This window comes from Marmota monax, unplaced genomic scaffold (assembly GCF_021218885.2).
Source record: "Marmota monax isolate L192 unplaced genomic scaffold, Marmota_monax_Labrador192_F-V1.1 WCK01_AAM20220418_F8-fsc00025, whole genome shotgun sequence".
Classification (NCBI taxonomy): Eukaryota; Metazoa; Chordata; class Mammalia; order Rodentia; family Sciuridae; genus Marmota; species Marmota monax.
The window spans coordinates 10,348,583-10,374,017 of NW_026691950.1; the positions used below are offsets into that span (position 1 = coordinate 10,348,583).

Below are 25,435 nucleotides of genomic sequence, written 5' to 3' on the forward strand. Positions count from 1 at the left end.
AAACAGTTTTAGAGGCAGGGTGTTAAACTGATTGAAATCTCACGAGATTGACATTATTGCTTAAAGTGCTTAAATTGGTTACATAAAAAAAAAAAGAAACAAAGGTACAGATTATTTTAAACAAACATGACAAGACTTTCTTTTCTTTTTAAGCAACAAAATCAAGTGAATGCCACACAAATACAGTAACTATTTTGGTTATACAGAAATAGGAGCCAAAAATAAATTAATGTAATACTAGAAAACAGAAATTTAATTAGGCAGAAAAATAGGAAATAGTTTTCTCTGACCCATGCCATTTACATGAGTTAATCACAATAGTGCTGAAAAATGCCTTGACCATATAATAGCAAACGAGGGCAAAACATTTTGTGCACAGTATTTTAATACACATGAATATACAAAGTTGATCAAAATGCAATGTTTAAAGATAAAATCCATCTGTAATAAAGCTACACTCCAATATCTAAAATAAGTCCTAAGTGCCAGTTAGAACACAGTTCTCTGTTAGGCTGTCCATGAAACTAAGGGTATTCATGAAAATAAATGCATAGGACTGTTTCCATCATTTTTTCCATTTCAGCTTAAAAGCAAAATATACCAGGCCACAAAACCAAATGACTGGCTTCCTATTCAACTAACGCCCTGATCATGTTCCTTGCACTCCACGTCAGTCCACTTCTCATTGCCTTGGAACAGAAGACGCAGCAACAGAACGGGACTGGATGTCAGCATTTTACCAAAATTTGCTTTTTAAAAAAAGACTTTAGCATACTGTACCATAATCTACGCACTAAACTAGTAAGTAACCAATAAAACAAATAGTTCTTTTTTTTTTTTTAAGTGTAAAACACTGTAACTTATGTTTAGACACCCAGCAGCTAGAGAAATGCAGCAGGCCTACTCACTCCTGCTGAAAGAGGACACACAAAAACCCTGGCCATGGAGGGAATATTGCTGAGCCTTTGTGCTATCACTGTGACCTTGGAATGGTCTCACACATCCCACACCATTCTCTGCATTATGCCTGGAATGAGGGGATAAAAAATAACAAAGTGTTTGCATGCTATTGTCTTTACATAAAGAAAAATGATTGGGGTGGTGGGGGGGATGTAGCTGCCTAGTTTTTGTTTCGTTTATTGAAGAGGAAGAGGTGAGGAATTACCAGAGAACTCTAAATTTTGAGAAACTGATGGAGTGTTGATAGAAGAGTGTGTTTTGTCTCCTTCCGATCCTCTTTTCTGTATCACACAACCATCCAAATGTCTGTGCAATAGTTTCCATACTTTAATTCCCAAAATGTATTCATGAATACTGAATTATAACTGACTTTGTCTATTCAAAGCAATCACTCCAATTAAATAACTGGGAAAAAATTCTTTACAGATTAAAAAAGTGATAAATGTACTGAGCCTATAGTCATACTATTTATTACTCCTGTAGCATTCCAATTGAAACATTTTTGCTTAATAAAGTGGATTCGAGAGTTGTTTCAAAGGTAATTTTAATAGTTTTTTTCTTACGAAATCACTTCCAAATATTAGAGATCAACCATCATTTTCTTAAACTTTGTAACTTGCAATCAAGTATATGGACTATCTATAGTACAAACTTTTCCCTATATCAATCACCTTCAATTGGAAAGAGCCTCTTCTTAACTCACCTCCCAGGTAAGTGATTACCGCATATGTTTCATGGAGGAAAAGAAAAGACAAAATATTTATAAACATGAATTTGCCTCTAATCAAGGCAAGGTACATTTTCATCACTTGTATAAAACAATAACATGAAGATCACCCTGTTTTGTCTTCTCCAGTGAAGAGTAAAACATTTCACTTCAAGCATGAACAAATGAAGTGTTGGCATGCTTAAGTTTTGAGCAATAAACAGTTCAAGATATTTCAAAAATAAGAAATCCAGTTTTCATCTAGATAAAGTGCTATCCTCTTCATTGTTGCAAAATGGCCACTAACATTTTCAATTTCAGATTTAGTTCACATTATGCCAAGAGTTTGCATGTTTGTTCTCAGACAGATTAGGTAACAAAATAACATGTTCACAGTATATTAAAGTGTATGGAAGTCAACTGACTTCCCAAAGGAAGTCGTGATTTCTGACTCATGGTATTTGTAGGAAACCAAAAACCAGTCCAACAGCAAAAACACCAAATTGACCCTTTTAATAAAAGGTACCAATACTCAAATGCTCTAATAAATACATAACAAGTGAAAAGTAAAAGTAACTATAGTGAGATGAGGTTCTTCCAAAAATCTCTGTCTTGTCAAGCATTCTAGGAGTCTGAGCCAAAGAAACCGCCGCCATCTTGTCCATTCCTCCACCTGCCCACTAACACGTCCGTGGACCCACCTCATACCTCAGCTAACTCCAGCATTCCCTCCAGGAGGATTCTCTGTTTCTGCCCTGGGATTGCCAGTGCCTCAGTAAACAGACAGAATATGTTTTTTAAAAAATTAAGCTGTACAGTGCGGCTCATGGTTGTGAAGGTGTAGTGCTGTTGTTACTCCAGATACGGAAGGACATTGGTGCTGACCAGCTGGCTGGCTAAGGAGAGATGTGCCAGAAGCAGTCAACGGGGTGTCTCAGCCTTGAGATCACAGACTACGAAACACCAGCAGGGTTGGAAAGAGAGCTTGAAAACCTTAGCAGTGCCAGGTACAGGATAAATACAACTCACAGGACCTTAGAAAAGTGTCACTAAAAATTAACAGCATTGAGTTATTTTCCTGAAACTTGGTTTTGGTAGAAAGATTAAGAAAAGCAACTTTTCACTGTCCACAAAAACTCCTTCCTCTTGGCTTTGCCTGCCCTGAGCTCCAGAACTGCTTAGCCCCTGGAATTCTGACAGCTAGGTCAGCACAGCCTGGTGCAGACACTAGCCACCATGAACAGCTCCTCGTCACCCTGTGCCACGGGGAGGATGATTTTTAGTATCGAGGTTACTCACTTTTAAACATTTAAACAATTCCACTTGTACGAACTTAAAGCTATAGTTGCAGCCCTAAAAGGTGAACATCTACCCAATTCTTCTGTCCTTCTGTCAGAAAAGAGGCAGATAAGCTAGAAAGGGGTAGTAGCAATGCTTCCAGGGACAAGTTAAAGGAATGCATTGGAAGGAAACCCCAGAAGCCATTTAGGAAGTTTAGCAAACACTGAAAATAGACCATGGCATTCATAGGAAATGCCACTGTAACTCAGCAGACATAGCTGAGTGGCTTAGCACTCACCCAAACCTAAAATTAGCAACTGTTATTCATATAAATCTTACTTCAATCTGATTGCAGTTAACTCTACCTCAGACCAAAATAAAACCAAGAGTAGTGCTGCATGTAAAAAAAAAAAAAAAAAAAAGGGAGAAAGTTTAACACAGCCAGATCACTGAGTGGTGACATTAGTGGGCTGCTGGGGAAGGAGGAGGTCTGCAGGGGAAACGGGTAATAGTGCTCTGAACAGTTTCCCCTGCTTGAATTAGTCCCACAGTTCTTTAAGTTTATTCTCTTGACTGATAGAATAAAATATATCCAGATTCTGAATTTTTTGATATATCTGACGTCAGGCCATAGAATTCTTCAATAGCTTGAGCATCTATTTTCTGCAACAAAGGAAAAATAAAACAATACAATTATTTACCTTGATTTCTGAGCAAAGAAACACTAATGGAACATACAGAAAAATGCAAGAGTCACAAGTTGTTATAAAATCACAATTTGATACTTTTTTGGTACCAGGGATTGAACCCAAAGGTACTTAACTACTGAGCCACATCCCCAGTTCTTTTTATAGTTTTGAGACAAGGTCTTGCCAAGATGCTTAGGGCCTTGCTAAGTTGCTAAGGCTGGCTTTGAACTTGTGATCCAGTGTGGAACTTTTGATAACCAATGGATAATTCCACAGACAGAAGGACATATTCACAAATTAGAAATCACTAAAGAAGAAAGTCACCTATTCATTCATCATCAAATATACACAAACACCCTTTGAAGAAACCAGGGGTTCTGTCTTTCAGCTGGTAAATTGAAGGATCTGAGAGTAACTTTATTTCATTCAGACCACCAGAGTTAATTTCTTTCAGTGTAACTTACCAAAAGTTACCCTAGTGGGTTAAAACAGACCATGTCCTTAAATGTAGAGTTCAAAATCAACAAAATCAATATATGAAATGCTTTGCTGTAATATAGATTTCCAGATCCAACAGACTGAAAAATATCACACATATTTTAAACAATAATCAAAATAAGAAAATTTTTTTATTAAAAAAAAAAAAGAATTTTAATAGAACTCTGAAGTCTATTATTTGCTCTGTACCTGAAAGGAATTTAGACATGGTAGGAAACAAGAAGCACACATCCTTGTGACTTATGTTGACACACACAGGGAGAGATGCCATGTCTATGGCATCAGGTAATAAGAACACAATAGTAACAAGTGCATTGTCCATATTCCCCTCCCTTTCCATGGAGCATGGGGATCAGCAAAAGTTAGTTTTAAAAGAAATTTAAGTTTTCAAGTCAGATTATGGGAAAACGGGCCTATTTTAGAAAACACCCACACATGCACATCCCCCCAAAGTCCCATCTGTACCCTTTGCCTACTGGAGAACAATCCGCATACTAACCTCTACAATGTCGTCATCAAACAAAAGCCAGAAGCCATGACTTTTCACAATAGTAATATAATGCCCACGATTAGGTCCACTGGAAAAGAACAAATGAAAGAAAGTCACGAGGTAAACATTTATTTCTTTATAAAACTCTACTTTGCTCTTTATGAGCAGTGTCTTAGGGGGGGAAAAAAAAACAACTAAGGCCATCAGGATAAAGAACTTGGTACAGCCAGGCTCAGTGGCAGGCACCTACAGTCCCAGCTATGCAGGAGGCTGAGACAGGAGGGCTGCTTGGGGCCAGGAAGTTGAGGCTGGCCTGGGTAATATAGCCAGTCCCCACCTTAAATAATAATAGTAACAAAAAGAACAAAGTATAGCTTTGTCTATACCCACAATTCATAGAGGAGCACCTGGTAGGGAAATACCAAAATGCACAAAGGGAATATGCTCTAAGGACTTAGATTCCAGTGGGGAAACAGGCTTTCAGATCTGCAAGTATTAACAAAGAGTTCCTGTCTACCTGCTGTGTGCCAGGCCCTGTTCTGGCTGTCAGGGAGAAAAACAGTGATCAACACAAAGTCCCACTTTCTTGGGACTTGGTGCTAGGGTTTGAATGTGTCTCCTAAAGGTCCTATTAGACACTTAACCTCCAATGCAACAAGAGTTGAGAGGTGGGATCTTTAAAGGTAACTGGTGCTGCTATCGTGAGAGCAGTTTGCTATGAAAACGAGATCAGCCCCTTCTCTCCCTCTTGCCCTCCTCTCTAGGTGATGTCTTCTGCCATGTAGGATGGCAAGAAGGCCCTCACAGAATGCAGCCCCTGGGCCTTGGACTCCCCAGCCTCCAGAGCCATGAGCCAAATAAACCTCTACTCACTTAAACTCCCCAGTCTGTGATGCTGTTAGAGCAGCACTAAAGGGACTGAGGCACTGGGTGTGGGCTGGGTAGGCAATAAACCAACCAACAGTTAATACATGTCAAGTGGTGACAAGTGCCACGAGGAAGAGTCAGTGGGGTAACAGGACAGTGAGGACTGAGGGGCAGGCGTTACTTGATAAAGAGCAGTGAAAGGAGGTCTCTCTGATAATGTGAGATTTGAACAGAAGCAAATTTCCTTGAAGGACACGGGGACATGGGGGGAGAGCAGTCATGCAACTAGTGATGGAAGTTTCAAGACTGGGAAATACCAAGTGCAAAGCCCTGGGGCAGAGTTAGCCATGGCGTGTTCAGGAAGAGCCTGGAAACCTAGCAGCTGGAGCCAAGTAAGGCCCAGGAGGACACAGGGGAGACAACCAGAGAGGGGCAGAAGGGCAGTGGTGCAGAAAGCATGGGGCCTCATGGCTAAGAGTGCAGACTCCGGGCTGCAGGAGTCAGGAAGACACCCAGCAATTCTGAGGAGCAGGATGATCTGATTTAAGTCTTAGAAAGATGCTGAGGAACCATAATACATGATAATGAGTGCTAAGATAGAAAGGGTGGAGTTTTGCACTGTGGAAGGAGTACAAAGAACAACTGCTACTGTGTTGTTACATGAGATTTGCATTCTAAGGGGATTTTCATTCTAAATCTAGAGTTGTTTTTTAATGCACCACTGAAGTTGAAAAGCTGAATCCCTCCACTTCTTGAAACACAAAAATTCTGCAAACAATTCTTCCTGTCTCTCTCGGCCTCCTCAGGACACTCCTTCCCTCTGCCTCTGAGCTGCGGGCACTGGGCTCCTATTCTCCCATCTGGGCCTGCGCAATTGCATTCCTGGCCCATTCCCTCCTTGGCTGTGCTTGAATGTTACCTTCCTAGATCAATGTCACCCACCACCTTACCTAAAGAGGTGCCTTGCAATACCCGCCCTCATCTCCCTACTTACTCCTCAGAGCACCAATCAAAACCATACTTTATCTGGCAGAAGTTTTATTATGGTGGTGTGGGCTTACTTCTGTGTTATCTGTCTTTCCCCCGGACCCTATGCTTCACGAGGGCAGGCTCCTGTGCAGTCTTCAGATCCTGGCATGGAACCCACATGGCAGCAGCTCAAACCCCAGGAAGTCACACACTTCCCATGTGAGGCCAGCCCTGCTCTGTGTGCGGGAAGGAGCTTGCCTCAGGGAAGGAGTTTAAAGCATCCTAGTGGGTAGCATGTGTAACTTGGTACCAACTCCCCTTGCTGCCAGGGCTGCTATGACCTTCGTATCCCCATTACAGACAGGGATGATTCCAGAACCCAACTTCCCACAGGTCCCCCAAGCCCTCCATGGGCCTCTGACTTGCTCTCGCCAGTGCTCCCAGGGATCAGCACTGGATACCCACAGAGATCCAAACTGAACGTGCTCGTGTGCCCTGCACATCTGAATGCTCGTTTCTCCAGCCTCCCTGGCACAACTTGAAGGTCCACACTGTCGTCACCACAATGTCCACCCCCATCATGCTCCACCTGCTCCAAGACCTCCCTCAGCTCTCCACAATGTAGAGTCTTTGTTCTTTAGAAGAACAGATGCTAGAGCTATTCTTCAGGAGAACACAAAGCTCGTTCATAACCGTCAATAAATATAACTTACATAAGACACATAAGACATAAGAAAAAAATATACAGTGACTTGAAGTTAATATACTCAGAAAAAAAAAAACAAAACACAGGGCACATCATATGCAACGCTACACTCTCTGAGCCCACTCACCCTAACAGAGTGAAAAATGGACCAGCCCATTCCCCACACTGCAACAGTCTCCTCTTGGAAATGGTTTGCTCACGACTTACTACCTAGGCGGACGGAGAGAAGACTGGCTCTAGGACACTCCCCAAAATAAAGAGATGGCAAACGGGATGGGGGGGGGCTTTCAATATACTTTTCTGTGCTTATACCAAATTATAAGATAAAAATATTTGCCTGAAAAAACCTTCATCTAAACACTTTACTTTTCCATTTCTAGAAGCCTTCTCTCTCCGTTCTCTGATTGTACCCTTACTACAGAATGTGGGGAAAGTCTTAACATTGCCTAAAGAACATTTTTAAGAATAGAATTTTAATCACTCCAAATACCACAAAATTATTAAATCTGTCCTCTTGCTTCCAGTCTTTATTTCTATATATTAAAAGAACTTTTGAGATCATGCAGCAGATGTAATCTAGCTTCTTAAAAATTAAAATCATAGCATAAATTTTATTTTTCCATTTTATTTTAAATTTATCTTAAGTATCATTGTTACCAATGAAGATTTATTAATTATATCCTTTATTATAGAACAACTGAATTATCATTTTTGTGATCCTATTTATGTATACCTATAGGATGTTAATGGAGTCAGGTACCACGTGATATGTCAGCTAGTGACACACCACACATACAACAATAGTCCCTTAAGATTACATTGCCTGAATTATGAAGAATACAAGCAATAATAATAAGTGTTGGTGAGGATGTGGGGAAAAAGGTACATTCATACATTCCTGGTGGGACTGCAAATTGGTGCAATCACCATGGAAAGCAGTACGGAGATTCATCAGAAAACTTGGAATGAAACCTCCATTTGACCAGCTATCCCACTCCTAAGTTTATACCAAAAGGACTTAAAATCAGCATATTATACTGGTGCAACCACATCAATGATTATAGCAGCTCAATTCACAATAGCTAAACTATGGAACCAAGCTAGATGCCCTTCGACAAGGGAATGGATAAAGAAAACATTGTATATATACACAATGGAATATTAATTGGCCTTAAAGAAGAATGAAATTATGGCACTTGCAGGTAAATGAATGGAACTAGAGAATATCAAGCTAAGTGAAATAAGCCAATCCCAAAACACCAAAAGCCAAATGTTTTCTCTGATCCATAGTGGGACGGTGGGGGGATAGTGAAGAATGAAGATTACATTGCCAGGGCTGGGGATGTGGCTCAAGCGGTAGCGCGCTCGCCTGGCATGCGTGCGGCCCGGGTTCGATCCTCAGCACCACATACCAACAAAGATGTTGTGTCCGCCGAAAACTAAAATAAATGTTAAAATTCTCTCTCTCTCTCTATCTTTAAAAAAAAAAAAAAAAAAAAGATTACATTGCCTATAACAATGTAAAGCAATGTCACAGCCTTAGTTTTAGGAGTACACTCTACGATGTTCACACATTCCCACTGTTAAATGACACAAACGTGTATTCTTTTTTTTTTTTTGAGGTGATCAATGAGAGTATGGATGACATTCCCAAAAGTGCTGAGTATTACAGCCCAGTCAGAGGTGCCTGGGCCTGTTTTGGTGACAAACCCCTGTGTTATCATGTGTACCCGCTTCCTAGCCCACCTTTACCTGCCGCAGTGAACGACCACGGCCACCAGGTCATACATGCGGTCCAGGTTCACGGCATCGCTGGAGGTGTTAAAGAGCCGGAGTTCCAGAGGGAAGACCACCCGGTAAGACAGCTTGGTGTACCTATGGAGCTGCTCCATGTACTTGAACCGCTTCAGGTGCAGGGCCAGAATCATGGGCAGTTTTTTTACCCTCATCCTAAGAAACAGAAAACCAGTTGCACCCAATAACTGTTTAGGGAACGAGAACACGCTGTCGCCTCACAAACGTGAGTAGGAAGGATTCTAGCACATTTCAAACTGGCCAATAACCAAACAGCTCACAGGAAGAAAAGGATTCCGGCTTATAGAGACTGACTAATGCTGATCCTTGGCTAACTGGAGCAACATCACAACGTGTGTCTCTGTTTGGTCAAAGTAGATGCTTCTGAATTTGTGTACTAATAAAAACACACGTGCAATTGCTCTGTCACTGTTCTCTGCCTCCCAGAGTAGAATGTATTTGGACAATCCATCCCTGAGATATGGACAGGAAGGCTGAGAGCTTTTGAGAAAAGGAAGCTGGGAAGAGGACAAGGCGGGAGGATGCAGACCAAACTCCAGAGAACCTGCAGAAGATGCTCGGGCACACACTCCTGGTGTTAGACACGAGGGGGCCTGGGCTTATACCTACCCCTTTCTCCTGTCATCTGGCAAATCAGACCCCTTTTGTGGTTCTCGGTTTCCTCACCTATAATGCAGGCGTTGCCTCAGGGGTACATTTCCCAAACTGGGCTCCAGATAACAGTGGAGTTTCCTATGGCTATGTTTGGACAGGGATGCTTCCTATTTCAAAGTCTTCCATATGCATTAGCACACTGAAGTTTTGAGTTTTTTACTGCAATGAAGGAACTATTCTGGTTTGTTTGAAGCAGCGTGTCCCACACTCACATAAACACAGAAAGCCTTTTCTCATGGGATGATCATTAGCGTTCCTCAATGATCACAGCAGTAATAGCTTAACAGACAGCACTGCTGGAAGGGAGGAGCTTGGTTACCTCCCAGGTCCCCCATGTCGTGAGTGTGCTGAGTCAGTGTCAGTGCTGCTCAGCGTTGCACATTTTCAATGCATATTGTTTGAAAAGAAGAAATTGAGTCTGAGGAATCAGTTAAAACTTGTTCATAAAAAGAAGCAAAATAAAAACATCAGTCAAAGAATTATGGGGAACCCCCTCTTTTATAGGAACATGTGACATTTTAATGCATCAAACCTCCAGGGCTCCTGAGCATGGTGGCACATGCATGTAATCCCAGGAACTCAGGAGGCAGAGGCAATATTGCAAATTCCAGGCCAGCCTCGGCAACTTAGTGAAGTCCTACGCAACTTAGTGAGACCCAGTCTCAAAAAAATTAAGTAAAAAGGGTTAGGGATGTAGCTGAGTGGTAGAGTCCCTGGGTTCAATTACTAGTAAAACAAATAAAGAGGGGCTGGGGTTGTGGCTCAGAGGAAGAGTGCTTGCCTAGCTGGCGTGAGGCACTGGGTTTGATCCTCAGCACCACATAAAAATAAAATAAAGGTCAACCTACAGCTAAAAAAAAAATAAGTATTAAAAAACAAATTTAAAAAACCCTGCAGGGCTGAGCAGCAATCTTCTTCATGCCATCTGCCTTAGAAGACCAAGAAGATGGGAAGCAGAGACAAGCTCCCTGTCCACTAACAGAGATCTGCTTACTACCTCCACTGCTGCCCGAGACACTGATGGGCCTTTTGTAAGTTTTGTTGAAATGAGGAAAGATGTTCATATCTGGGGTGGACGGCCAAGGAGTCTGGTAGAAAAAAATTATTTCAGTCTTGATCCAGACCCTCAAGGGTTTTAAACAGAAGTATTGAGCATGCGTGAGCTACCTTGGAAACTCCAGAACCAGAAGGAAGAAATAATAATAATAATAAAATTTAACTTGCAGTAAGGCTTCATGGGATGACTAAAACACTGAGCAATCTTGGCTTCTGGGGGCAGATAAGGAGGAACAAACGGTTATCACAGAGTATCCAGAAACTGTAACTGTCAGGTGCTAGCAAAAAGACTGGGAGCTCTGGGTTCTATATCAATTAAGAACACAATAACTTTCTTACCGCCTAGCTCTGTAACTGATGTGTCCTTGACTCCCTCACAACTTCTTATTAGATGATGGGTTTTTTTTTAAATCCCTGTAAATAAGAAGTCCCAATGTCTAAATAATACTAACAACAATAATATTGGGTGTCTACTACATTATGTATTGTGCTAAATACATTTATCTTTAATGTATTAAGAGGACAGGGATTATATTTGATCCCCACTTGTGTACCCAGCATAATATCTGGCACACCATGGCGCTCAGTACTGGTTGAATGAGTGACTAAATAAGTGAGCAAACAATCGGACAGACAGCTCTCCACGTTTCTCTGGTGAGGAAGGAACTGAACAGCTCTGTGAAGCTGAGATCCACAGCCAGGGCTGTGTGCCCACCTATGCCACCCGTGTCACAAAGCCACTTTGGAGCCAAATCCTTTACGTACCTTTTCTGGGCCTCCTGTTTGCTGCAACATGTTTCACAATAATATTTTTGTTCGCTGCACAGCGTTTCTGTGTTGCTGAAGTCTCTGCAGAGAAAAATATTTTCATGTTTTAAAAAGTCCAAACGGGTTGGGGATGCAGCTCAGTGGTAGAGTGCTGGCCTAGCGTGTGCAAGGCCTGGGTTCCATGCCCCAGCACCAAGGGGAAAAAAAGTCCAATGTACTTGGCATTCTACGGTTTACACCCCACTATTACCTGCAGAGTGACTTTCAAGTGGAAGTAGGGAAAACAGTAATCAGAGAAGATCCCTCGTAACAGCAGGGCCATTATGCCATTAGAGCATGTCTACCGGGTTGTGTTAACAAGTTCACCACTTCACCAAGAGACTTTAAAATACAACTTTATTTAATGGAACACAGATATAAACTAGGCTTGCCAACAGATTCAGGGGGGAAAAAAACCAAAAAACAAACAAAAAAACCATCAGGACTTAACAGAGAATACCTGTAAGCTGGAAATTGAAAATTGTTAACAGAAAACTACTGTAGTAAAAGCCCTCCTTAATACTCATCAGGTCTGAAAAAGGCAATCACATAAAATAGAAGGTGTAGTTAATAAAGACTCGCAGAGGGTCAACATTTTCAAAGACCACAAGAGTAAAGACAGTGGAATTTAAACCACATATAGATGGGGGCAGCAGCTCACACCAATAATCCCAGTGGCTGGGGAGGCTGAGGCAGGAAGATCACCAGCCTCAGCAATTTAACAAGGCTCTGAGCAACTCAAGGCTCTGAGACCCTGTCTCAAAATAAAATACAAAAAAGGGCTGAGGATGTGGCTCAGCTGTTAAGCACCCCTGAGTTCAAGTTTTGGTACAAATAAATAAATAAATAAATAAACCACATATAACTTCCCTTACTTTGAACTAAGAAAACCCCCAGTTACCAGGAGGTGACTGCGTTCTACCCACCCTGTCCCTCACGGCTCCCCCACCCCCAAGAGGAGAAAAACTTCAGCCTTCCTACTTTTGAGAACAAAAGGCATTGTATCTGTTCTCTGTGTATTCATCTTATCACAAGGTTTTACTCTGCTACTTAAGGTTTTCATTTTTTAAATGTCACGGCCTTTCTTTTCTGGTCAAGATTCTACTTAACATTTTTGTGGTCTGTTTCAAAAGACTGAAAAAGAACATTGAGAATATAATAATACTCTATGGTTTTGAAAATACTTGTGACATTTCCTTATTCAGAGTGTCCTACTACCAGAATGATCAGATTTTATTAAATAGAAAATGGCATTTAAATGGGCGTTAATGGCTCTACACAGAAAAAAAAAAAATCAAAGAAAACACAAATTGCTCATTCCTTATAACCCTAAACAGTCCTCTGGACTAGGTCCTGGGGATTCACAGAGAATAACTGCCCTCATATAACTCATAGACTAACAGAGCCATGTGCAAATGAGCCACTGATCATATGAAATGCTTGGTGTGGCCAAGACATAAAGCAATGGATATGGGCCGGGCATGGTGGCACATGCATGTGATTCCAGTGACGTGGGAGGTTGAGGTAGGGGTATCTCAAGTTCAAGGTCAGCCTCAGTAACTTAACGAGGCCCTAAGCAACCGAGTGAGACCCTTTCTCAAAATAAAAAAATAAAAATGGCTGGGGATGTGGCTCAGTGGTAAAGTGCCCCTGTGTTCAATTCCTAGTACCACCCCCCATAAAAAAAATCACAACAAGCTATACACATAGTTACTCTGCCCGCAGCACTGAAGAGTAAGTCAAACTCCCTGCCATAGCTGCAGGCTGTGGTCATGAGGGCCCATTACTCCTCTGACCTCTTTGCCTCAGCTGTGGGAGCCTCAGGCTATACTCTTCTAGCCCTGCTACTTCCTCAGCACCCAGAGCTCTTCTCCAAGGCTGGCATGGCTGCTGGGCTGGCTAGCCAGAGCTCAGCCTAACTATGCTCTTTGGAGAGGACCTCCCTGACCACCCAGCCCCTACCATGTGGCTGTCTGGTTTTTTTCAGCACCTGTTTGCCCATCTGAAACCTTCCTTCTGTTCATCTGGTCACTTGCCTCTCCTGTAAGCAGGCAGTGGCTTTGTCTCACTCACTGCCATATGAATGAACAACCAAAGACAGAAAGGGAAACAGTTCAGAAAAAAGAGAGATGAACTTGATCTGGAGAAATTCAGGCTGTTTCCTCAATGGGCAAAATCCAAGTTAGGTTCTCACAGAAGGAATGTGTGCCAGGGGACAACAGCAAAGGAACGCCACAGCGCAGAGGCAGGGACACAAGGCACAAAGGTAAGGTGAGAACATGGGGTGGGGATGTGGCAGGAATGGCCTCTGCAGTGAGTAGCACAGTCCCCAGGACGCTACCATGAGGCTGTCATGGACCCTGTGGCTCTGCAGGCCACCAACAGCTCTCATCAAGGAAAAGCCATCATCAGACAATACTTTAGAAAAATGCCACTTTGGGCAGCAGAGAAGGACAGAGGGGGTTGCAAGCCAAGGAAACCATTTAGAAGGCAATTATATTCAACTTTCAGATTTCAAGTGCTTAGTGCATAAACAGACTCAAAATTAGCTGAATGAAGAACTTTAATTGAGTCAGCGCTGTGAAATTGTGTTTTAGTTGCACGGGATTGGCTGGAGTGGGATGGCGGAGCTGCGCAGCTGGAGGTGAGGACAGGCCTCAGTGAAGATTCATGTCCATGGAACACCTCCCACAGACAAGCCTCCATATCAGCACAGCCAAGGAAAGCACAGCAAAGATAAGGAATTAAACACTTTCTATCCTCATGTCTCCAAAAATGTTCTCTGTAGGCCCAGATAAGTAGAGGTTAGTACAGGAAAAGCATCCCTAATCCCCATATCCTTAACACTTCTGGGCCCAAGCATTTCTGATAAGGGATGCTCAACCTATACTGATTTAAAGACCCAGTTTACAAGGGATCACCATCATGCCCAGTTCCAGCTGGCTGGAAGCCCATGCCACAAAAGACACGGTGATGCTCTATTGGTATTTGAGTTAAGAAATGGAAAATGAGGGTGGGTCAGGAAAAGGGGCTGAACAGCAGCAAACTAAGGCAGAACAGGTCTATTGGTATAGGCTGATGATTGCCAGAAGCAAAGTGAGCCACAGAGATGGAAGGTACTTTCAAGGAGAGAGTCAAAGGGGAGGGAGATGGCAGAGCTCTTTGATACATTACAGGAGTACAGGGAGGGGGATAGGGCACAAAGCCCTTTTCATTTCTTTCAAAAGAGTTATAGTAGCAAACATTATTTAAAGATACACTCTAGGAACAAATCTAATAAGAAATGCCCACCTTAATAAAGGAAACTATAAGACCTTATGGAAACACATACACAAGAATGGATTAAATGGACAAAGACCACGTTCCCACACAGAAAGGCAATTATATATCATACAGACAGCTACCCTGTCCAAGTTTTAATGTCTATATTTAATACATTTTCAATTAAAATCTAAACTAATTCAACATAATAGTTCAAAAACTGATTTGTATAAAAGAAATTCTCCATCAACGCTTTCTGATAATTTTCATGTCAGAATCCACGTGGAAATGGACACAGTTTGAGAAGCACACTGTGTAAACTGATGCAGCTGCTCCCACCATGGGGCTCTGTTGGTGCCAACCTCTGCGCATTCACCCAGGAGTTGAGGGGACCAACATGCCCCGGTTGCCCTGTTCCCTGCCACTAGGAAGCTTTGCTCTAAATTTTAGATCACGTGGGGATTGTTTACAAATCTCATTACTCCATTCCGCCCTCCCTGCCTCTTTCCACGCACGACCCCAAATACACAAGAATTTCTCCAGGTAAACCTAGGCACTGCTGTTCAAACTCCCCCACAGTTTCAGTGTGCTGCCAGGGCTCGGAACGGCGGTCGCCAGGCGGCCCAAATGTTAGCAGGCATCTGAAGCCCCTGGGTAATCTTGTCAAGATGCAGATTCTGATTGAGTCTTAGTGGGGACCTGAGATTCTGCATTTCTAATGAGATGCCAGGTGATATCCAAGGTGCCAGTACTTAGTAGCAAGGAGCTAGAGCAGAGGTTCTGACTTGGTAGTATCAGAATCACCAGAATATTTTTAAAGACAGGCCCAGACTCTCAGAAGTTCTTGAACATGGTCTGGGCCTCTAGTTTTACTAACTTCCCCAGCTGATTCTGATACACACTAACCTTTGAGAAGTACTAATTCAAGTACTATAGCAATTTTAAAGAAAGAAATCCATAAATATTTATGTGTCTGATACTATGAAATACTATATATCAATAATAACCAAATGGACACAGATCAGAGAAACAGAAGGGAGAAACCAATAGATTAGCAATAGGAATGCATGTACACAAACTTAGTATGTGAAAGAAGTTTCTCAAAATAAGTAGAAAAGAAATTTCTTTTAATGAATATTAATTTTTCAAATAGAAAGGGCTTTGGGACAATTAAAAGGCTGCTTTCCTCTAACACATGGCCCATGTCCTGATGCTGGGGATTTTAAGTGAGGGGAACACAAGAGGAAGTGGAAGGTGATTTGGGGGCACTGAACATTTTGAAGAGAAATGTGAATTTCTGTGAAGGAGCCACAGGGAAAGGAGAAGGCACTCAAGGGGAAGACAAAAGCTATCAAAAAGGCATGGCAAGGACAATTAAGATGAACTGCACATGTTTTAAGTTTTTGCCTGAGGACATCCCTAAACTCTTTCAAAAAGGAAAAAAAAAAAAAAAAAAAACCTTTCAGTGTCTTCCTATCATGTCTAAAACACAGACCTGGGATTTGAAATATCAGAATTATAGCTCTGCCACAGTATGGATTTAAAATTTCTTTAGATCTGTATCCTGAATTTAACCACTGTTACACCATTTCTCTGGGACTAAAGTTCAGTGAAAATAACTGTAATCTTCACCTACACCCCTTCTGGGAGGAGGTGGCAGGAATCTTTCATTTAGTTCCCAAACTTTTACTTATTTATCTTTTTGGCACTGGAGATTGAACCCAGGAACACTTCATGACTAAACTACATCCCCAGCCCTTTTCTTTTTCTGTTTTTTTTTCCCCCCTTTGAGACAGGGTACAAGTCGCTGAGGCTGGCCTTGGACTTGAGATTCTCATGCCTCAGTCTCCCAAGTTGCTGGGTTTACAGATGTGTACCACCACACCTAGCAAATCCCACAATTTTAGTTTGATTTATTAAAAAAAAAATTAAAATAACTTGAAAGACCAAAATAACACATCATAAGAGATGTGTGGAGATAATGTTCAAGAAAATTCATAGGCTAATTTTAAAAACAAATGAAAAAAAAAGAATAAAAGCCAAATAAAATCATTAAAGAGGCCAGGAAAGACCAACATCATTCCTTCTCGTTAGTCTCAGAGATAGAAAAAGTTACTGGGCCAGCTCAAATTGCTCATTCCCTAGTGGGAATTCTTTCTGGTGGGACAGGCTGAAAGCTGCCACAGAACTCAATGGTGAATGGCAACAGCAGAGAGCTTCTCTTAAGATGTCCACATGTGGGTAGATAAGGTGAGAAGGTCAAGGTCAAGTGTGCTGTCAGGAATATTGGCCTGAAGGGCCCATTCAGATGTGGATCTAATGATGTTTAAAGGCATTCGGTGGCTATTACACACTTACCCATCCCAACTTTAACCTTTCCAAATGCCTCTACCCTGCTTTCTCCATTGGTCCTGCATACAGACCAATGCATACTTTTCTCCAGGAAAAGAAAGCATGGAAACAAGTCTGGACTAATTTCTTTATAACACAGCTCCCCAAAGGTCAAAGCTACCTAGTTCTTTACCTGGCGGATCTCAGAGTTACAGCCACCGCTTCCTTCCCTTAGGATTTCCCAAAAGGGAAAGGAAAGAGTCAACTTGCCCAACCCCAAACTTCCTCCAAGAAGAGGAATGGGCAGATAATGCCTTTCCTCCATCTCCTCATCTGCTAACATCCATTCAAACTTAACATTTCTCACATCCTGTGATCACGAAACCTTGGGGATATCAAAAGTGCCTTTTCTCCCACAGGAATGCTGGGAATATGTGCCATGAACAGAACCAGGCAGAAGAAAAAGAGGCTGTCCTAGTCCATAGCACACCACACAAAAGAGACAACAAATTCCTCCTTCTCACCTGTACCTACGAAGACAAGAGCTAAATACCAAACTGATAGGGAACTGTCCACTGGAGGTGAGGAGCCTCTGAGCCCTGGGTAACAGGAAGTGATCAGACCCTGCTCCCATCCCCACAGTTCTTCTCAGCTGGGGGGACAACTCTGCTCTGAAAGTTGTTCTACCAGGCAACCAACGCAGCAAGTCCCTTGAATCTATTCTAAAGGTTCCAGGGAACCTAAGTATCTGAAAGAACAATCCTGTCACCTGAGCCTTACTGACACAGATCAATAGTGCCCTGTGACGACACTATAAAAAGCTGTGACACTCTGTGCGGGAGGCCCACCCTGGCCACTCAGTCTACACTAGCATTGTCATCACAGCCACTTCCTGGGCGGGCTATTTCTCCTGTGTGTGTCCACTAGAATGTAAGTGCTGAAGGAGCAGGGGGCTGAGGTGGTAGTCCTTCCTTTGCCCCCAAGTCCACAACAGGGCCTGGGAAAACTGCAAGAACACACGTCCTCTTGTGCAAGAGCTATGGTCTTGTCTACATAACGACTCTGAGCACATTTCAATAGACGCGTCAACACATGTATGGACAGTACTCCTGGATAGGCATGCCCACACTCTGGGCTCCTTACCTTCTCTCAGGGCTAATGAGGAGGAAGTACTCTCCATGAATGAGCTCCACAGAATACTAAAAAGATGGAGGAGAAGGCAATTCCCTCATTGGTTCTCAAAGTGCGTAATTTTTTAAATAATAGAAGACATTACCTCAGAAAAAGAAAGAGCAATGATAGGTATCTGTAATATTTATTAACTTATTTACATAAGTGAGCATAAGACAAAGAAAGAGACTGCAGAAAGCCAAAAGTGGTCCTCTGTGTTTTAAAGATCACAATTTTATTTTTTAAATTTAATGACTGATGACTTCTACCCAATCCTCTCACTGCTTGTAAGACTCTTCTCAGAACACATATATTTATTTTGAATCTCTCTTTGGAAAGAAGAAATAGAAAATAATAGGATTATACTGGTTTAAAAGTATGGAAGATTATGTCCTAAAAATACAGGGTCATATTTCTCCATTTTTTTACTAGCCTCAAAACACAGGCAGAAGTCATAAGGTTACCTCAGACAGTGGGTAATGGAAGTGTTCTGCTCCACATCAACAGAAAGGTCAAGAAAATCTTCATCTTTGCTACTAACCTAAAGAAAAGAAAAAAGAAAAAATGCATTAGGCACAAAATACATTGTAGACACTGTAGCTTAAAACTCTGAACACGCACAGATAATCCAACACCATCCTTGCGGTACGAGTCCACCCGTGGCTACGCACATGCACTGGAAGCAGTTACCTCCAAAACCACCCAATCTAGAGAAAACCTGATTCTCAGGTCAACCTCATCTCTATCACAATTTTGATTCAAAATCTTCAATAATTAAATCTCAATGAGATTTCTTCCTCTCCCGACGTCTGCCCCATTGTTTTAACATAGGAAGTATCAGACAAACATCCGAACAGCCTGCCCGGCAGAATGACGCAAGTGGAAAAAGGACAAAACCTGGAAAATTTACTTCGCAGAGGATCACCCCTTCTTTAAGTTGTTTCACCTTTTGTCAGTCTCTTGAATTCACGCCCTGCCTCCCGTGCCTCACTGTTCAGGTGGTGGACAGCCACAGTAAACACACACACACACACACACACACACACCGAGCTGTCCTCATTGTCTACAGAGCCCTGTGCTGTCTGTGTGAGGCTCAGCCCAGGAGCTGGCCTGGATCCCTGGCTCACGTAGAGCGCCATGCTGAACCCTGCACGGGCTGAGCCAGTTCACAGGCCCCACCTGCTTCTCGGCCCTGCACAGGTCACACCACACCAGCTCTGGATCTCGTTCTTATTGAAGCTTTAGTGCTTATGTTCCACTCATTTGCCAACAACCCCGGGGTTTTACTGTCCTGTTCTTGGAGTGGGAGGGACAAGTGGGCTCAGCAAAACAACCTTCAAGTGCTCAGTCAACTGGCAACAGAATGGAAATCACACTTCCTCAAAGGCAACTCCACTATTACCACAAATTCTGGAATTTATCTAAGGAAATACTGACATTTGGAGGCACACCCTTTGGTACTTTTGTAAGTATGCACAAAAATGGACATTGAGACAGACTGCCCAGATCCACATCCTACCCCTGCCTCTTATAAAGTGTATATGATTCGGGGCCAGTTATTTAGCCTCTCTGTGCCTCGGCTTCCTCATCTGTAAAGTGGGGACAGTAGCAATATATACCTCATAAGGTCACTGTAAGGATGAAATCAGATAATACATGTAAAGTACTCTAAAAAGTAAGCACTTAAGCCAGGCTTGGTGGGGCATATCTGCAATCCCAGCAACCTGAGAGGCTGAGGCAGGAGGAGCACAAATTCAAGCCCACTTTAGGCAACTTAGTGAGAACCGGTCTCAAAATAAAAAATAAAAAGGGCTGGGGATATAGTTCACGGGTAGAGTGCACTAGGTTCAATCCCCAGTACCAGGGGCAAGGGTTGGGATGGGGAGGTAAGTGCCCAATAAATGGAGGAGGGTAAAAAATTTTACATCACCTAAAATGGTCAAAAGGCTGAAAATGATTTACATGATGGTTACAACACTGAATGAAAAAGTAAGCTATACAAGTACATGTTAGTTCCAATTTTTATATTAAAGAGACATGTGTGGGCTGGGGTTGTGGCTCAGTGGTAGAGGGCTTGCCTAACACGCATGAGGCACTGGGTCTGATCCCCAGCACCACATTTAAAAAAAAGAAAACACACAAAAAACTAAAAACAAAATAAAGGTATTGTGCCCATCTACAACTAAAAATAATTTTTTAAAAAGGACCTGTGTGGGGCTGGGATTGTGGCTCAGCGGTGGAGTGTTTGCCTGGCATGGGTAGGACCTGGGTTCGATCCTCAGTACCACATAAAAATAAAATGCATTGTGTTGTGTCCATCTACACCAAAAGAAAAAAAAAAAAACCCTTTAAAAAAAATAAAAAGGACCTCTGTATGTTTATACACATACATCTATTCCCTTATGGCTCTCTATCATCCTTTTTCTTAGGCACTTATTCCTGCAGTTGCAGAATTCATGGCCCCAAATCTTCACCACTGCCCATGTTGACTTCATTGCCACATGACTACAGATCTCTCATTGAGAGGCGATTATGTGGCCCTATTCTTGATGCTGAGTGTGGCCATGTGACTTGCTGTGGTCAGTGGGGGTTTCAGAAGACGTGTTATAAGCAGAGACTGAAATAAGCATGTGTGAAACTGCTCTCTTGCACTTACACCATGGCCACAAGATGGACAGAGAAGTCTTGGCTAGCCTGCTGTTCTCAAGGAGATGGAGATCCATGAAGAAGAGAGTCAGCTAAAGCACCCGAGACAAGCCCAACCTAGAGCAAGACCCTGGGGAACCTGCAGAGTCATGAGTGAGCCCACTGACCCTCACACACACAAGTTCAGCCAAGCCCAGCCTAGAGCAGCCCTTAGCCAACCCACAGCTGTATGGGTTATAATAATAAATACAGTTTCATTTAAGCTTCAGAGTTTTGGGGGTGGTTTATAATAAAGCAATAGAGAACTGATTTGATCACTTTATGTTATATGTAATTTTTTGTTTGATTACTATCTGTCTCTCCCTTACTTAAATGAAAAGTTCAAAAGACTGGCTTCAGTAATAACAAAGATCTTAGCACACCAAGACTCCTCCAGATAGGACACACTCAGATAACCATAAACTCAAGGCAGGCACCTGAAAGTGTTGGAGAATGAGCTGAAACAGCAGATGGGGACACATGCTCGGAGGAAGAATGATGGCCCACGTTTGTGGTTTCACACCTGGGACCCGGGATTTGTGGGGAGAAATGTCTTTCTGATCTGGGATCCAGAAGCCTAAATCTGAGAAATAACATCCACTGAAAAGAAGGGAAAGAGTCTGAGATGGTATCACCACCTCTGCCCACATCTGGTTGACCACTGAGCTACCCATCTGCGGCTCAGCATGGAGTACAAAGCAGCTCAGCTGGGGGACAGCCTGATCCAAGATTTGAGCCATCCAATAAGTAGAATTTGTTGTCCATTCGTTGAGTCAAGATGATTTCCGGACTTATTACTAAAGGCACTCAATACTCATTGAAGAAAAATAATAGAATCCAGAGTCTCTGTAATTTAAAAGTCTGAATGTTCTAAACAAGATCCAAACTTACAATATGCAAAGAACCAAGAAAACGGAAGAAATTCTTAACAGAAAATCAAGTGAGACCAATCCTAGAATGACCCAGATGTTGAAATTATTAGATTGGGATTGTAAAGAAGCTATTATGACTACCTTTGGTAAAGTAAAAGAAAATACATGCATGATGAATCAAAAACTATAACATCCTGGAAGAAACACAGAAACAATAAAATAAGAATCATATGGAAATTCCAGAACTGGAAAACACAATGGATCAACTTAAGAGCAAATTGGAAATGACAGAGGAAAGAGCAAGTGAACTAAAAGACAGATCAACCGAAATTATCTACTAAAAGAAAGAAAAAAAAATTGCAGTAAAAATTAGCAAATACTCAGGGCCTTTTTTATAATATTGTACATACAAACAGAGTCCTAGAAGAGAAGAAGAGAATAATACAGGAAAACTATTTGAAAAAATAATGGCTATACATTTCCCAAATTTGATAAAATACATATATTACTAGATTCAACATACTCAAGAAAAATACAAAAATATATACAAGATACTTACAAAGAAGGCCACCAGGAAATATTAGAGGTACATTGTTGAAATCCAAAGATAAAAAGCAAATCTTAACCATCAAGATAAAAAGGGCAACTTCACAGAAGAGAATGATTCAATTAGTAGCTGACCTCTCAGAACCATGGCGGCCAGAAGAGTTTGAAGGATATCTTTAATACCATCTTCTATATCCCACTAACAAATTCTTCATGAATGAAGGCACAAAGAAAGAACTCGTTATTGACAATTTCTGCACTATAAGAAAAATTAAAGGAAGTTCTTCAGCCAAAGAAACTCAGATCCTCAAAAGGAAACAAAGAGGCAAGGGGCAGCGGTGCATACCTATGATCCCAGCAAATCCAGAGGCTAAGGCAGGAGGATTGCAAGTTCAAGGCCAGCTTCAGCAAATTAGCAAGGATCTAAGAAACTTAGAGATCCTGAATCAAAATAAAAAATAGAAAGGGGTGGGGACATGGCTCAGTGGTTAAGCGCCAGAGGTTCAATTCCCAGCAATAGGCGGTAGGGGATGGAGAGGAATGATAAAGAGCATCAAAATGGTAAACACATGTGTGAACACAAAAGATACGAATTTTCTGTTTTTGTTTGTTTGGGGGGGGGCGCTGGGGGCTTTTTTCCTCTTATTCCTCTTTTTTAATGAAAATTTTTAAAGAAAAAATTATTGTCCTGTGGGGTTCCTACCATACACAAATATAATACGTATAACTACATAACATAAAGAACAAGGGAAGGTGAGGGCAGAGGGAATATGAACCTACACATTTATAAATCTTCTATATTTATCTGGAATAGTAGCATTATGAACTGCAGACTGTGAAAAATGTGGAATGCAACCTCTAACACAACCACTAAACTTACACATGTGCACGCCCACAGGTAATACTGAGAACAAAGGCAAAGAGAAAAATTAATAAGGAATTGTAAAATATATGTATATGTATGTGTACACACACACACACACACATATATTCCAATAATCCAGAAATAAAAAGAGAAAAAAAAAATCCGAGAGAACACACAGAAAACAAATAATAAAATGGTAGCCCCACACCTAAATATGTCATAATTATAGCAAATATTAATGAACTAAAAATTCCAAATAAAAGAAATAAACTGATAAATTGATTTAACAAAAAAAGCTAGACCCATTATATGCTGCCTACAAGAGCTAAACTTTAAATATAAAAATATAGATTGAAAATAAATGGTTAGGAAAAAAATACTATGCAAATAATTAGAATAAGTATGGAGAGGGGTTATATAATTATCAAGTAAAACAGATTTTAAGACAAAATTATTATGAGAATAAAACATTTCCTAATGACAAAAGGGTCAATTTATTATCAGAATATACCAATCAAACATGAAGGCTCCTCACAACAGAGCCTAAAAAATACATGAAGCTCAACTGTATTCAACAATAAAAAGGAAAGAACCACTGAAACTTGGTCTTCCAAAAAGTTATGTAGACCAAAGAAGTCAAGGTCCAAAAGACTGATTCCATTCACATGAAACATCCAGAAAAGGCGATTCTCTAAGACAGAAAGGAGATTCATAGTGGGCTGGTGCAGGGAATGGGATTAACAGCCAGGTACAAGAGATCCGTCTTATTGGTGGAAATGTTCAGACACTAGGTGAAGCTGACAGTTGCACAATATGCAAATTACTAAAAGATCACTGAGGAGATGAATCTCACGGTATGTAAATTGTCCCACAACAAAGTCATTTTTTAAAAGTTTAAAAATTCATGAAGCAAGAATTGACAGAATTAGGAGAAATAAGACAATCCCACACAGTTAGGTATTTTAACAGCCCTTTCTTAGCAGCTGATAGAAAAGCTGGGGTGGGGGGTAGTCAAAGACATCAAAGATCTGAATAACTTTATCAACTACCACATCTGACTGACAAAGAATATTACACCCAACAACTACACAATGCACATTTTATTCAACTCAGGGATTCTCAACAGGGGAAATTTTACAGTGGTTCATGCCTGTAATCCTAGCAACTGGAGAGGCTAAGGCAGGAGCATCTCAAGTTCATAGCCAGTCTTACCAAATTAGTGAGACCCTCAGCAACTCAGCAAAAACTTGTCTTAAAATAAAAAGGACTGGGGTTGTAACTCAGTGGTAAAATGCCCCTGGGTCCAACCCCCCTTAATGAAAGTGGGGGCAGGGACAGGTGCCAAGGGGAACTGATTTGCCTTCAGGAAACACTTAGCAATGCCTGGAGACGTTTTCCATTGTCACATCTTGGCAGATGCCACTGGCATCTACTGGATAGAAAACAGAGATGCTGCTAAACATCCTATAACGTTTAGGGCAACCCCCCAAGAACAAAGAATTATCTGAGCCAAAATGTCAATAGTTTTGAGGTTGGAAGACCCCATTTTCAAGTGTATGTGGTACACCTACCAGGAAAGGCCATGTGTAGAACACAAAATATATCTCAGTAAATTTAAAATGACTGAAATGATACTAAATATATTCATTCTCTAACCACAACAAAATTAGAAATCAACGCCATCAGGACATCTAGGAAAATCCACAATGTTTAGACATTAAAAAGCATACTTCTAATTAATGCATGGGTAAATGAAAAAAAAAAAAAACACAAGAGAAATTAGAAAATACTTGAACTGATGATAAAGAAAATATAATATAAAAATCTATGGTATTCAGTTAAAACAGTAAAGGGAAATTTACAGTTTTATATATGTATATTAATAAATGAAAGAACAAGAACCATCTTTTCTATTTCAACTGCTATATCTAGTACCTAAATAACTTCCAGTTTTTAGTAAATGCCCAATAAATATTCACTAAGTGAAAAAGTAACTGAACAAACAGAAAGATGTCTAAATATGAGCAGTGGCACCTGAGTGGCAGTAATATGAATGATTTTCTTTTTCATATATTCTTATTTGTTTTTTCAACAAACCACAAGTTATTCTATTTTTTATTAGTAATTTATTTGTTTATTTATTTATTTATTTTTACCTAAATGGACCTTCTCTGGGAGAAAACCAAAGGATTACAGCCAACTGGAAT

The 25,435-nt window shown here is 41.2% G+C and overlaps 1 protein-coding gene across 3 annotated transcripts in view; it reads right to left on the reverse strand.

Moving 5' to 3' along the window:
- Positions 1 to 226: 226 nt before the first annotated feature.
- Usp46 (ubiquitin specific peptidase 46) overlaps positions 227 to 25,435 on the reverse strand; it is a 63,193-nt gene continuing 37,984 nt past the window's right edge. For 2 of the 3 annotated variants that reach the window (XM_046460346.2, XM_046460271.2), the window contains 5 exons: positions 18,725 to 18,801; positions 11,457 to 11,540; positions 8,919 to 9,116; positions 4,634 to 4,712; positions 227 to 3,610 (listed from right to left, as the gene is read on the reverse strand). In XM_046460346.2, coding sequence (XP_046316302.1) covers positions 3,509 to 3,610; positions 4,634 to 4,712; positions 8,919 to 9,116; positions 11,457 to 11,540; positions 18,725 to 18,801 — 540 coding nt within the window. In that variant the 3' untranslated portion in view covers positions 227 to 3,508. The remainder of the gene's footprint in view (positions 3,611 to 4,633; positions 4,713 to 8,918; positions 9,117 to 11,456; positions 11,541 to 18,724; positions 18,802 to 25,435) is intronic. The other variant, XM_046460412.2, reaches the window with a different exon arrangement.